At 44.7% G+C, this 15,088-nt stretch overlaps 1 protein-coding gene across 3 annotated transcripts in view; it reads left to right on the top strand.

Moving 5' to 3' along the window:
* The window catches only part of STAC3 (SH3 and cysteine rich domain 3), a 38,714-nt gene that overhangs the window by 2,716 nt on the left and 20,910 nt on the right, over positions 1 to 15,088 (top strand). Inside the window, exons 2-4 of one of the 3 annotated variants that reach the window (XM_053300347.1) lie at positions 2,727 to 2,790; positions 11,137 to 11,395; positions 13,719 to 13,816. In XM_053300347.1, the coding sequence (XP_053156322.1) occupies positions 2,728 to 2,790; positions 11,137 to 11,395; positions 13,719 to 13,816 (420 nt within the window). In that variant the 5' untranslated portion in view covers position 2,727. Of the gene's footprint in view, positions 1 to 2,726; positions 2,791 to 11,136; positions 11,396 to 13,718; positions 13,817 to 15,088 lie in introns of those variants that run through there. The other 2 variants (XM_053300348.1, XM_053300349.1) reach the window with 2 other exon arrangements.

The following is a 15,088-nucleotide window of genomic DNA, read 5'->3' as shown; positions in this document are numbered from 1 at the left end:
TCTGCTGGCAACTCCCTCTCTCTCCTACATGTGGGAATGGGGAGGGGCAGAGGAGTGCACAAAGGACCTTCCCCCTCTCACTCCTCTCACCCCTCTGGCTTCACACTCCAGTAGGAGCACAGCCGCAGGGGGGAATGCATTCTTCTGTTTTCAAAAAGCACTCTCTCTCAGTCTCTCTCTTCCCACCCCAGCTCAGACAGATGAGAGGGGGAACGGAAGAGCACAAGGAGATAATTTTCTTCTCCTTGCAGGGCCCTCAGACTCCTTCCAAATGGTTCCAAGAAGGGGAGAGAGGAGAGGGCTGACAACTGGTAGGCTTCAGGATTCAACAGGAGGCTGCCAGTTGCTGCTGACCCTGCAATTTACTAAACTGCTTCTCTGTGGGATCCACTGCACATGTCAAAATCTGCAGATGTCCGTGTTTTAGGGGCCCTTAGTGAGTGCAGACCTGACTGGTCCCTTATGCTAGCCTGCAGATACTGATTTGTGTCTCTCTGTGTGTGGTCTTTCACTATGCCATATCAAATGCTGCCCAGAACCAGTCAAAGGGCGGCTGTGTTAGACTGTATAGTAGGAATGAAGCCCTGATTGGCTTCTTCAAGAAAGCTGGACAAACAAAGGGTCCAGCAAACATCAGTTTGCCATCTGTGAGCCAGATACCTCAACGTCTAATCTATGATTAATTGGCTATGGCATTCAGATGGGAGCCATCCCACTGCTGGGCCAAAGCTCTCCTAACTATTCTTCAGTTTCAAGAACAGCCAAAATCGGATTTTCTGCGAATTTGATCAGAAGTGACCACAGACCTCCTTTCCTAAATTAGACTAGGGACCAGTTTAAATAATTCGCAACATCAAATAGTAAAGCTTTTCCTGGCCTATACCACTGACTTCAGGGTTGCCTTTTTTCTCCATGAGAGAACATTCATACTTCCTGTACACAGAAAACTAGCATGTCAGGGAGAAGAGTTCTAGGCTAGCTTTCTCCCAGATATGCAGATTGTCTATGTACCATTTTGTCACCCGCCTCCTCCCATGGGGTAACATTCAAGCATACAGTCCCTCCACCTGCAGCCTGAACTGGTATATTTCCATTTAGGTGTGACTCCCAAAATTCTGTGTCTCTAGCAGAGAAATGCCAGTTGGTGGATTGGATTCCAAAGCGAGATCTCCTTTCAATTTTATGCAATCCCCACCACAAGCAAATATAGGAGAGTGCTGTCAACGCATAGGAAGGTGCCTAGGTGGTTATGAATATTACAGCTACAAATATTCGTAATAAATAATAGATTCTAGTCCATAGTAGATACCATCCTCTGTTGGTATCCCTTTCTGCACTGCTTAATTTTTAATGTTTAAGCAAAATAGGCCAGAAGCTTGGTTGGAGGCCCTTGGGCAGCAGTTGTGATTACTCGGAGGTGAGCAGGGTTGCACACACATCCATAAGCTTTCTGGATTGCTTGCATTTGAGTAGCACTCTCATAAGAACATAAGAAGCTGCCATATACTGAGTCAGACAATAGGTCCATCTAACTCAGTATTGTCTACGTAGACTGCTGGCAGCAGCTTCTCCAAGGCTGCAGGCAGGAGCCTCACTCAGCCCTATCTTGGAGAAGCCAGGGGGGAAACTTGGAACCTTCTGATGCTCTTCCCAGAGTAGCTCCATTCCCTGAGGAGAATATTGTACAGGGCTTACACTTCTGGTCTCCCATTCATATGCAACTAGGGTGGACCCTGCTTAGCTAAGGGGACAAGTCGTGCTTGCTACCACAAGACCAGCTCTCCTCTCCTTTATAAAATGGGGAAACCTTATTAAGGACCAAATCTTGCGAGTTATTTCTCCCAGGAAACTAAAGAGGAGATTGCTAGTGATCGCAGAAGGGTCTATATCAACCATTTGGCATTAGTAACCTGTCCCTCTCACATTTAATAATTAAAATAGACTACCTGTGATTCTATACCATAGTCTCAAAAAGGTCCCTTATTTATTTAACAAGTTTTTATACCATCCCATACCTAAGTCCCTGAGCGGTTCACAATCCAAAAACAAGAACAATTAAAACATTAACACAATTAAAACAGTTTAAAACACAGGTAAACACTCTAAAACTTGCAGCTTTAAAATATAAACTAAAAGCCTGACTTAAACATGTATGTTTTCAGGTTCTTCTCAAAATCATCCAGACAAGGGGAGGTTCTAATTCTGTTAGGAAGCACGTTCCAAAGTCCCAAGGCACTTCATTTGTTTTCATCAACTGATATAGTGAATGCTGTACTGCATTTTAACTGTTAAAATGGAAAATCCTAGAGGCACACTGCACATGCTCAAGGGCACTCTCCGCAGCTGTCAGGGCTAAGCTCTGACACTGAAATCAGGTTAAGGGGTGGAGTCCTGATTAGCCTTCCAATTAAACCTGCTTGCCTGAGAAATCTGTATTACCTCCATGAGCTGGTCATCTCCAAAGAGCTGGTGATACAATTCCCATTCCTTTCCCATTCCTGGAATCCCAACGACTAGGTAGCTGATGCTAGCAAGCATCTAGGTGTCTGTGTGTTTCCACTCTGGGGGATTGCAGAACATCAGAGGAAGGGTAGCTTGAGGCTCGGGGATATTGCCAGAGGTGTATGTATCTTGAATTAGATGCTGTGCCCCTCCCTCAGACAGTGGAGGTGCCTGAGGTTTGCCTTTGCATCTTTACTTGTGCATCTGCTCTCTTCTCTATGCAGTATGACGGAAAAAGAAATTGTTGAACCACCTGCATCACCCACATCAGAAGGGGGGAAAGAAGGGGTAAGTTCTGTTGGGGCTACTCTGGGAGGGCAAAGGTGGTGACTCCCAATAGCATCCAATTCCTGCCCAAATGCCTGCACAATCAGCCAAGGGGGCTGTCTGGAGGAACATTGTCCTTCAGAACTCCCTGTGATGCCGGAACCTTGTGACTATGGCCGTGGTAACTGCAACCAATCAGATAAGATGTCACCTCCTTTGCGGCTAGTTTAAGCCCTGCCCACTTCATCCCAACAAAACCACTACTTTCCCAGATCCCCGTTATTTCATGAGCACAGACTGTAGCACCTCCTTTGCATGGTTTCTCCCAAATTTAGGATCGCCATTTGGCCAGCTTGTCCAACCTTCCGTTTAAGCAAAATTCTCTTTCGTGGCCAGAATCCAAAGAATTACACCAGGCATGTCCAATGGGAGTTTAAAAACATTTTTCCTTTGAACAGAAGACCATAATGCCATAAGACATGGGTTGACAACTGTCCAAGAAGAAGAAAAAATCTGCCTGTTCCTCCCCCCACCCAAATTTTTCTGTATCTCTGCAGTTATCATACTTTTGTGTGTATGGAAACTAAAAATCAGTATGGGAAGTTAGCTTTTTTAAGGAAGAGAGATGGCTGTCAAACAAATTGATATGAGAATTTCTTACCCTTGCTTCCCTGCACACTTGTTAGAGCACAAGCTCCGATTAATCCCACCATGGCTTGCCAACACCATCCATGGGGATAAACAGAAAACGCTGGCTATTAGTTCTGCCTCCTGGAGGGCCAGAGTCTGCCGTGCTCTACCCACCCCGCTCCTGGCTGTGCTTGGGTAGCAGAATTTTTGAAATCAAGCATTGGCAACCTCGTATATCGCAAATGGCTTTGGAAACTCCTTCTTCAGAAATAGTTTATCATGCTGTGTGAGTGCTGCTGTTCGAGAAATATAAGTTCTGCATCTCCCTAGGTGGGCAAAACTAATTGTGTATTGGGGGAGTTGGAGGTTGGATCCTGGCCTAGATCTGCAAGGCAGCTTGGGAATTTTGCAACAAGGAGGTCAAAGTTCTGCTTTGGGGGCCTTTATTGTTCTAATGACAAATATGAATGTGCTGAAGCCTGTAGAAGTTGCTAGAATTTGGAAGAATATGGCAGCGACTTGATCGTTTGGGCAGTTCTAAGAACTGCTGACAAGCTGATGTGTTGCTACCAAAAGGAAGCTCATGGGAAGAAGATGGTCAAGTTACATACAGTTTGTGCATCTTCCTTGTGCAAGTTCCAGAGGTGTGGAAATGAAAATGTGCAACACTGGCTCACGTTTTGGTGAAGCTTGTAATATCTGAAGTTGCCATTAAGTTGTGTTGAGTCACATGGACAGGGCTGGACAAAAAGCCTACTCCTACTCCCAGTATTTACAAACGGCTTTTCAACAAAAGTTCTCAAAGCAGTTTACATAGAAAAATAATAAGTAAATAAAGATAACTTCCTGTCTCCAAAGGACTTGCAATCTAAAAAAACCCCCACCAGAATCATATTCTGATATCTTGTAACTAGTGGCCAGTTTATAGACACTTCTATCCTTGAAAAATGAGGGACAGAAGCCCTATACATGAGACAATGGGTTCAAGATACAATACTTGTATGAGACATCACTGCTTGAAAGGGCAATATTTATTTATTTATTGAATTTATATACCGCCTAGTATAAAAATCTCTAGGCAGTGTACAGAATTAAAACATAACACATTTAAAATGCATAAAAAGATAAAATCATAATAGATAAAAGCACATTAATAACTCATTAAAATTAATTAATTAATGTTTAAAAATGTTTTGAAATTGTGAAGATCTGTATCACTTTATGAGAGATGGTATTAGTCTTTGGAAGAATAGTGAGGCCATGGAAAATAGGAGCATCCATTCTATATGGGACTCACGAGCTACAGATATTGCCTTGATTATTCAATAAATTCCTGTTCGAGAAATCATGTACTTCCTGCAAATTATCATGTTAAGCATTCTCTTCCCTGAAAAATCCAAGGGTACTGCTCTAGGCTTTCGTTTCTTTGAATGAGATCGCATTGGAGACTTATGGTGTCTTTATGATATATTTCATTTATAAACGTACATGCAGAGCAGAGAAGAAGCCAACAAAAGCAGGCAGCAAAACCACTGATTGCCATCAGAGTCCCCAAGTACCAGTGGGGATCCCTGTAGCCTGGCTGCGTCCAGTCCAGTTCTAAACTCTCGGCCCTCTACCTCTGAACAAAATCAAAATTGCTTCTCAGTGTCATTCTGTGTTCCCACCAATCCCAAATTCTCTGATAGGTGTTGCATTATGAGCATGGGGGCGGGCGGGGGGAGAGATGACTAGCCACCAAGACATTACTGTCCATTTGTTATGTTAAGTCCTGACCACTCAGTCCACTCATTCCTGACTATCCACAGTATGAGTTCAGCATACTCAGTTGCTGTGCATGGACCTTTCACAAGACAACGGAGTGGTCAAGGGCTTAACAAACGAACTGTATGTTTTGATGACTAGATATCTCTATATCCAATAACAATCTCATAGCTTCAAGTGTTAGTGTTAGCACAGTAGTTTCTAGCAAGTTTCTAGCAAGATATGCCTTCAAACTGTAAATCAGTTGACAGTGTGTCAAGTTTGGACATGGTAGGCCCCAATTTCAAATTTCTACTTTTTCATTTTACCACGAAGTCTTTGACAAATCATTAATTTTCAGCCTCCATTCCTCATCTGTATAATGGGGAGAAGAGCAGTCTACTTTGCAGATCTGTTACATGTTTATAGAAATCAAACAAAATAGTTATATAGGTTGTCATCAATGGTGACACATTCACAAAGGCAGGAACAAGTGGCAAAATCAGAGGCCTTGCAAGGGTAAGTGGGATCATAAAAGAGGAATATTCAAATTATAAATGTCCCTGAGAATTTAGTCCCCAGGAGTGAAAAGCATGCATCTTTGTGCACATGCACACAGATTACTTAAGCATTTATGCAGCTGTGTTTGGGTGTATTTTGCATACATTCTCTTGATCATCCTGACAGCTCTCCTGTAGCAGACCAGTCTCATCACAGACAAGTTGCAGATGTAGGGTTGCATCTGAGAACAGCCTCTCTAAACCCACCTAGTGAGTTATTGACATTCAGCCTCTTAACCACTGTAACGAACCTCTATGGAGGGTTAATTATCTCTCTAATACTCAAGACTGTTTAGATATTATCCAGAAAGAGCAATGTGCAAACATGCTGTTCACTCTCTTCCCATGTTTTGGGACTCGTGAAAGGGGTAAGTCAAGGGTCTCCTCTACCACTGAATTATATGCTTCTCATGTGTATGAATTTAGCCATGAGGGAAACACGCAACTTTCCCCTTCGCACGGCCCAGTATTGTGGGAAGACACTACATGAATCTCGCACATGTTCTCTGTTGCCACTTAAGGCTGGATTTAGGGGCAAGTGGATTTCAAGCTGGCATTTCAGTTGTTATGAAAAGTTTTTGTAAGAGTAGAGGAAATAAATCTGTGTTTTTAATTTGCTCAGATATGGCGTGAATAAATACAGATTTACAGATCCATGTGTGCAGATGTACATCAGCTTTATGTGACAAGGATAAATCATGCCTGCAAACTGTGCATTAAAGTCATTTCTGCATAATGCATAAAGTAGCCTGTTCGATCATATAGATATATGCAGAGGAGGAAGGCTCCGTCACCCTTGCTCTCTCCTGGTAATCCTTCACACGCCATGACTTTTCTGCCCTACATTCTACCTGTATTTGCCCCCTCCAGTCATATGGTCTATCTTGCATTTGTTATAAAGTTTGGAGAATTTTTGAGAAGCCCAGCACAAAGATCGTGTGTGTCTCTACAGGAGCTTTGGCATTCTGCATGTTCCACTTCAGTCTTGTCTTCTCTTTAAAACCCATGAGGGTGCAATTTGCAATGGAGATGCTGGAGGGAGAAGGAGAGTGTTTAACCCATCCTCTTACTCAATTTCATAGTTGCAAATTCAGAAGTGCAGGGACTCTCCATGACAGCCCCCATGGCCATGCCCACCCCAACAGCCAGAGAAGTCAAGTAGCGCCAGGGCTCCGTCCCTGTGTGTCCCCCCTCCACTACACCGCTGCTCTTACTGATGGTTTTCTCTCACAATTCCTCACCACCAGGTTGTGGGCTTCTGTTTGCAGTGGAAACTTTGACCTTAAACCCGGGCTGGGGGGGAAGCTAGGAGGTAGCTGCCTGTGAGGGAAAACTAGAGGGTGAGTAAAGCATTCAGTGATGCCATCCTCCTACACAAAGCTGATCTGATGCTCATTATGTCCTCCTGGGTCCCAGATGTGCTTAGGAAGCTAGAAGAGACAGCATCAAGGCTTCAGAGATATGAAGCTGAGGAAGAACTAACTATTAGTATAACAGACAGTTAAGCCCTGAGGAGGGAGGAGTTCCATGAGTTTTCTAGTGGAAGTTTGGAGCAGTTACATTTAGTTTTATGCCAATGTAACTGCCATAACGCTGCCCCTCAGAGAATCCTGGGAGTTGTGATCTGGTGAGGTTGCTGAAAACTTCCTGTTGGGGTTAGGAACATCCATCTTAGACCATAGAGTTCCTAGAGTTATCTGGGAGTGGGAGAGACTGCTGAGCCATTTTTTAAAAAAATTATTGGATATGCCCATTGAGTAAGTAAAAGAGTAAAAGACTACTGAAACAGAATGTGTAGGTGGGTTTCTGTGAGAGAGATGGAGCACTAGGGTTTGCAAACTGTGCTATCCTCAGCTACCCTAACCAGAGAGAGAGCTTGAGGTAGAAGGCTAAGACCCAGAATAAAATTGGTCTTCCTCCATGGAGGGGTACCTGCAGAAGAGTGCACTTGGAAATGTTGCTTTAAAATAGGCATAGCTTTTTCAGGGAGGTATTTTATTCACATATAGGCAAGGATCTAGATAGGAAATGTATATTCCAGTACATTGGTTTGGATGCTGGACACAGCCCAGAGTTGTCCAGTTATTACATTTTGCTTTCCACAGCAGCAGAAGCCTGCTGCAACAATCCAAGCTCTGCAACAATTTCCACATTTCATTAAACTGCCAAATTTCAGAATCCCAGGAGAACTTGTGTGCGCACAAACAAATGTATGTGAATGAAAGCATGAGAATGAGTATTGGCTGGTTTTCTCCCCTGAGATGTAGATTAGCAACAGTCGCCTTAGGAGAGAGGGGTTGCATTTCAACTGTCTCTCTTCCTCTGTGCTGACTCCTTGCTTTCCAGCTTGTCACTGTCCCAAGTGTCTTCTGTGCACGGCCTTGGCTGCCCTCCCCAGCAGCAAAAGCAACATCTGGGTCAGCGACGCTTCCTCCTGCCCTCTTGCCTTGCACAGACGACACGGTCAAGATGAACTTCTTCACACCTATGGGATTAAGTTACTGGTGCGTCTTTAAGGTCTAGAAATTCAGAGGTGGTGGCAGGGGTGTGGCTAGGTTCTTAAAAGATCTGGGCCCCAGGCCCACAGCCCTGCTTTTGATGACTGCACTCAGTCATAGCCTCCAAAGGATAATTACGAATTTTTGTCTCTAGTATTATAGTGCAGTGCCTATGAAGGTGGTAGCAGCAGAGAGCTAGGTGAGGCTAGGAGGCCTCTCCCATGTTCTGTGCAAGGTGCCTCCACGGCTGCACTGGAAGAGGTCATGGAAGAAGTAGATGGCTAATGAGATCCAGGGCTCAGAATAATTCACTGGGGGCAGGGGTGTAGCTTGGGGAGAGGAAGCCCGTGTTCATCCCTCTCTCTGGAGGCCCCCCCCCGAGTGAGGGAGATAATGAAGAAAATAGGGAGGGGTGGAGCTGGAGGCCTGTGTTCTTTGAACCCTTTCACTCAATTATAGCTACGCCCCTGCCTGCGGGCCTGTGCACCGTGGGCATCCCCTCATAACGACACCCCTAGATGGTGGCAAATGTATGGTGCAAACAAACGTTCGTACCAGTCAGGACTTGATGCAGTTCCCCAGCCCACGTAGTGAGAGGCTCAGCCTGGCGTCTCTTACCTCCGCAGTGCTGTTGACAGATGAACTGGCCAACGGACTGAATGTTAATTTAGTACTCTGTCTTGCCCCTTCTCCCACACTTCAGCCAACTTGTCTCCCTTTCGAATGATTTGTTTAGAGCACCATATGTATACCGAGTAAAATTTTGTCCACTTTTTAAAATAAAAGCAACCAACCAAGTGGGTGGAGATGGGTTGGTGTTGTCATCGCAGTTCCAGCCACGCACTCAATGCTGTGTACAACCAGCTTCAGCTAACAAAAAACATTGTTAGAATGAATGGGAATTCCAACAGTATGAATCCAGTGAACCCACTAGATTAAAAGATGTCTGAAATAAATAAAGATAAACCACGCAGAACTGCTTTTTCCATGAACTTGCTCTTGCAGAAAAGCTTTTACAGCTGTAGGAAAAGCAGAGAAAGCACTTCCATGGCACTTGACTGCTGGAATAATATATGTCTGGATGCACCCATAGGCCAAGACACGCAAAGTGTTTTGTGATGAGTTGGCCGCTTAAAATTAATCTACTGATTAAAGCTTGCAGCCCTAATCGACTAAACATTTAGTTGATTGATCTCTGTGGGTCAATTTTAATCAGTGGAGCTGTGAGTTAAAGGCGTGTTTTGTGTTTTTTGAGGCAGTGTTGGCTCTGATGCAGTGTTTATAATAGGGAATGAAAAGAAAAACAGCTCTTCTAACAATGAGTGGTAGCTTTTGCTTGTTAAATAATTTGTAAGCACTTCAATCTTTCCCTCAAAAAAAAAAAAAGCTGCTTTACTGCAAATAGAAACTTCTGAGGTGATTTTTAGTGGGGAAATGAGGGGAAAGGTTTAAATCCCTATTTCTCCCCATGCCACTACCATGCCATCTTGATCCTGACAGCTTGCTTTTGATTAAAGATTTTTTAAAAATAGCTAGCAGGAATCTCAAGCACAGGATTCAAAAGTACTTTTAAAGGAACACTTCATTTGCCCTGAAGTCTCACTCACTTAAATTCAGGGGGCTTACTACATACTCCAGGTTTGAATGTGCTCTCAGCAAAAAGGCCTCCGGTGGGGCCCCCTCCTGTGTTGGTGGGCGAGAAAGGTGGGAGAGCCTCACCATGGTAGTCGTACTTCTCTTGGTAGCTGCCAACCATGCTTCTCCCTCCTCAATGCCCCTGATGTAGCATTCTTCCAGGGTACCATAAGAGGGAAAATTGGCAGCTCCTAGCAAAATGGTAGCCAGAGGTTGGTCTCAATCCTTTTGGGGAGGACAGGCACAGACAGAAGGTTGTGGTGGGCCTTGCCAGAATGTAGGGTCTCACAACTGCCCAAAGGTGCCACATGCTACCACCAGGCCTGAAAATACTGTCCTGTTAAAAAGATCGCTGAGATATATATGTTAAATGCTTGGAAGCCATTTTATTGATTTATAAATGACTTTTCTGGAGCTCAGAGTGGTGACAGACCATAAAACCACTATAAAATAAAATAATACTAAGGCTTTAAAAGCAAATCTATAAACTAGCCACACAAGAGAATAAAATCAATCAAATGATTGCCCAAAGAGAAAAGTTTGGCAACCTTTTAAATCTAAATGCCAGCAGAGATGTAGACTTTTTTTTTTTTTTTTTTTTTTTGCGCACCTCCTCTGGCAGAACATTCCAGAACTGAGGAACTCTTTTGCCAACAGAAAGCAAGCAATGCCTGTAGACCAGACCTCAGTTAGTTTGTGGGCTCATTTAGGGATAGGGGAAGATGGCCCAGATATGTTCTCCCCAGGCGATTTAAATGCTTTATAGTATTACAGTCATGATTAGCCAATCAATTTAGTTAGCAGGCAGATGATCAATTAGCACAATCTTTTGTTGGCTGCCAGCCCTGCTTCAAAATGCCAGTGCATGGAAATTGCTCCACAATGCAAGCTGTGGATACCCATGTGGATGTGTCTGTTTTCTGCCGTGCAGTGGTACAGAGAAAAGCCACTTCAGACCAACAGTATGTTCTGTGGTACAGCCCCTGTGTGATTGTATGGCTGCCACAAGTCTGCTTCTCTCTGTACATGGGACATTTGTGTTGTATTATCTTGAGAAGAGAGAGATTACAGGCAGGAATCTGGGGGTCGTCCTCCCTAGTCTTGTCACAGATTCTATGGGTATCTTGTGTATTCCCCTCCATTACTTTGCCTCCTTTTTGAGTTGCTTATGGACAAGTTGTGTGGGTGTGCATGTCAATGGCGCTGGTTGCCAAGGTTCCTTGCTGGCATCAATTGGGTGCTGATTGTCCACCCCCACCATCCCATCCTGCCCCACCCCCCACCCTACCCTGGATCCTCAGCTGCAGCGGCTAAAGCAGATTTTCCAACGCAAGCCCGAGGAGGAGCCTGTCCCAGAGGAACCACAAGCCAATGGGGAGCTGGTCAGCCCCTCGGGAGGACCCATCTACTACATCTATGAGGAGGAGGAGGAGGAAGAGGAAGAGGAGCCTGAGCCACCGCCTGAGCCAGAAAAGCCAGTCAATGACCGACCTCACAAGTTCAAGGATCATTACTTCAAAAAACCCAAGTTCTGTGATGTCTGTGCCCGCATGATTGTCCGTGAGTCCTGCTTGAGGGGACTGAGATGTAGTGGAGTGGCTGTGGTCACACAGGGTTGCTTTCTTCCTGGGCCTTTAGCTACTGCAGTCACTCCCAACGAGGGTTCCTCCAGATGTTGCTGAACTACAACTCCCATCCCCCCAGCCACAATAAATTGTATCTGGGAATGATGAGAGATGTAGCTCAGCAACATCTGAAGGAACCCTGGATGGGAACCACTGAGCTACTGCATTGCAGGCAGAGGTCCAAGGAATATGTCTCCTCCTATCACTGCACCTGTATGTGGGGAGAAGCAACATTGGCTGAATTTCCTTATGTCATGCTGCTGTTAAAGGCACATGAGTCCTCCCCATAAAAAGGCAGTGATAAGATTTTGGAAAACCCTCCCCAATTCTCTTCAGAGGGAGGGGGACTGGTGTTAGATTCATCGATGTAGTGAGGGGTGAAGGTGGGCAGATTGTATAGAGCAGGCCTGCTCAACTTCAGCCTTCCCCACAGAAGTTGGCCTACAACTCCCATAATCCCTGGCTATTGCCACTCTGTCTGGGGATTATGGGAGTTGTCCAGTAACAGCTGGGGGCTATAGCTGAGCAGGCCTGGTATAGAGGGTGGCACATAACCACGGGAGAAATTACGGGCTAAATGTTGACGGGGGTGCTGGCTCTACCACCTCCCCTACCCCCATCCCAGAAAAACTGTTTTTTTTAAAAAAAAGATAATAGGTGCATCAGACCAATGGATGGCCATCCCTGGCAGCCATTTTAAATTTGAAAAAGCTGTTGGCAGCCCACCACAATCTTACCCAATAATTTGTAATTAGTTTGTGGCAGCAAAGATATACCCAAAAGACCTATGATATTGTGAGAGGGGAGGAAAATGAAGTCCAATAATCCTAGCTCTCTCTCAACTTTGCTAATTATGTGGTAGGTTGCGTAGAATGATTCATCTCTCCCCTTCTCCCCTCACATAATTACATGCGTGCTTATAACTTCAAGGGGACCATGTCATGCAGCTATTTGATGAGATGAAGGTCTGTGGTATTCATTTAGATAGAATTCATGTGGTATTCATTCAGATAGGATGAGAAAGGGTTCATTCACTAATGCTTATCCTTCCTGTCGTAGGCTGGCATCCAGTGTGATTGGCCTTATTGCCTGTTCTCCACCAATGGTTGAGATGGGCAGTGGAAAGTGGTTGCCTTTGTTAGCTGCCCAGCATTACACTGGTCCTGCTAGAAAGTCATTCTCCTGATTAGTTGTTGGGAAAGGAGGATAAAAGCCAACTCCACCACTACCACCAAAAGTGTGCGTGTATGGTGTCTTCATGGATATTTTCCTTCTCTCTAAAAGATGCACTAAAACCAAAGCAAAAATAATGATTCTGTTCAGTGGGAGAAAGCACCCTCCACATGCTTAGGATGTGTATGATCTTTTGCTTTTGCTTTTTTTATATAAGTGGTAGCTAACCAGCTTCCTTCACAAAGGAAGGGTACTCATCAGCACATTCCCTGGGGTAATCAACTAAAGCTTTCTGAATTCTTGAAAGCAAAAGCTGCCAATCATAGGACCGAAAACACACATGATAGTGGCAAGTCTGTATTTTAAAATACATTGTCTGCCTCAATCATATGGAAAGTGGAGGTGGGCAGTGACACTTAAAGAGGCAAAGAGGTGTGCACAGGCACCTGCAAATTCACTTGCCAGCTCACCAGTGGCTAGTCCCGCCCCCAGCCCTCTGATGAGCAGGACACGCAGCACCACATAAATCTCCTCCCCAGAGGTCTCATTTCCATTGCCATTTCTGAGAGGATAAGAGACAGCAGGAATCCTTCCTAAGCAGTAGAAGAAGGCTCCCCCTGTTCCTTACCATCTCCATATCCCAGTGCAAATGACAGAAGACCTGCTTTTCACCTAAGCCCTCTCCCTGTGTGCCAGGAAGGATCTGAGAGAAGAGAGGGGATTGGTGGTGAGCACGAATAATGGCTGGCTAGTGAGGTAAGCCTAAATTTGTGGATCTCTGGGTGTGCAGGCAGGGAGTGCCAAACTCCCTGCCTCCGCCGTATCTCATCCCTGAGGTCATTTTCCCTTCAGCTAGGCTCTGATACTCTGGGCTCACTACAGTGCCCTCTTTTTAAATTGCACCTCCCTCCCTCAGCCTTGCATGTAATTAGAACAAGCAGGCATTAGAAGACCTGGGAGGCTGCTGCTGTTGTCTAGAGTTGGGCCTGAAAAGTGGGGAGAGTTGTTAGGAAGTGGGGAGAGTTGTTAGGGGGAAGCACATAGCCCACCTTGCCACCAACTGACTGCCTCTCTTTTTCTTGTAGTCAACAACAAGTATGGCCTGAGATGCAAGAACTGCAAAACCCACATCCACCATAGCTGCCAGGTCTATGTGGAATTTCAGCGCTGCTTTGGCAAGATTGTAAGTGCTTGCTCTCAGACTGAAAACGGTCACTCCTTGCCACTGATATGCAGGACTGTAGGCTGCAAGCCTGGACTGCCAGCTCAGACCACAATACCCATGTAATGTGAATGATCAAAAACATTTAGTGATAAGATTGCGGATAAGTTCTATACATAGAACAACATAAAGTTGAGAAGAGAAGTACTTTTTGATCACCGCTTTTTATGGTGAACACTACAGAACTTGCATGACCAAGATACAATGTATTTTTACTGGGTAGATTGGTGCTTTCAACTAAAACACACTTCGATAACGTGCAAAAGAAATTCTGTACTCCCATCACTGGATGCATGGATTTGATGCTTTATTGAGCTGCCTAACATAACACAAAAATGCACTTGGACAGGAAATCTTATGAAGAGTCGCCTTTCTGAAGTAGTATTGAAGTCCATTAATTTTGTTCTGGAGCCATCCCATCAGTACTCTACTTTAAACCATAGTATAGAATTCTGTGTTATATCAGTAATATGATTATGGGCAAGTAAATTGGATTGAATTGAGCTGTTCTTAGGAGAACTGCTCACACAGGTGCATTGCATGTTAAACTGAATGCCAGAAATTGGGAGCAGTCAACATTTCATCAGCATATGTTGATCATTTCTGTACTTTCAGCAACCATGTACTTCTGTAAGTTTAGGAAAGCATAAGAGTGCCCACCCATGGAACACCTCCCTAATAAGAGCAAAAAACAAAATCAAGTATGTGACCAGCAATATGTGTCGGACCTGAGACCACTTGAGAAAGGCCCGTAGTTGTCATGGCCACTATGAACTCCCAAGTTGCTCCTGCCAATTCAGTCATGAAGTGAACATTGAAGTCACCCACCACCATCAACCTGGGCATCTCCAAAATAACTCCACAACCAAATCTGACAGCTCAGTTAAGGATTCTGTTGGGCAGCGGGGTGATCAGTACACCAACAGAAGTCCCAATCTACCCCTGGTCCCAAGACTCAACATAGGCGGGTGCTCTGGAAGCATTCCTGGAAAGGGATATTATGGTTCTTATAAACTCAGCCTCCCCACCCACATCCTCTCACCTACTCTACAACAGAGTATCATGCAGGGAGAAGCTGGGACCAAACTGGGCCACTAGCCTTTCCCAACCAGGTCTCTGTAATGCATGCCAGACTGGCTCCCTCATCCACAATAAAATAATAGATAATTTGTTATTTATTTTGGACTAACCTGGCATTGCAAAGGAGGAAGGTGAGGTTCTGCGGATAGTTGG

Source organism: Hemicordylus capensis, chromosome 2 (genome assembly GCF_027244095.1).
Source record: "Hemicordylus capensis ecotype Gifberg chromosome 2, rHemCap1.1.pri, whole genome shotgun sequence".
Taxonomy (NCBI): domain Eukaryota; kingdom Metazoa; phylum Chordata; class Lepidosauria; order Squamata; family Cordylidae; genus Hemicordylus; species Hemicordylus capensis.
Note: the sequence above shows the minus strand (reverse complement) of the source record. Positions and strands in the feature narration are given on the sequence as shown.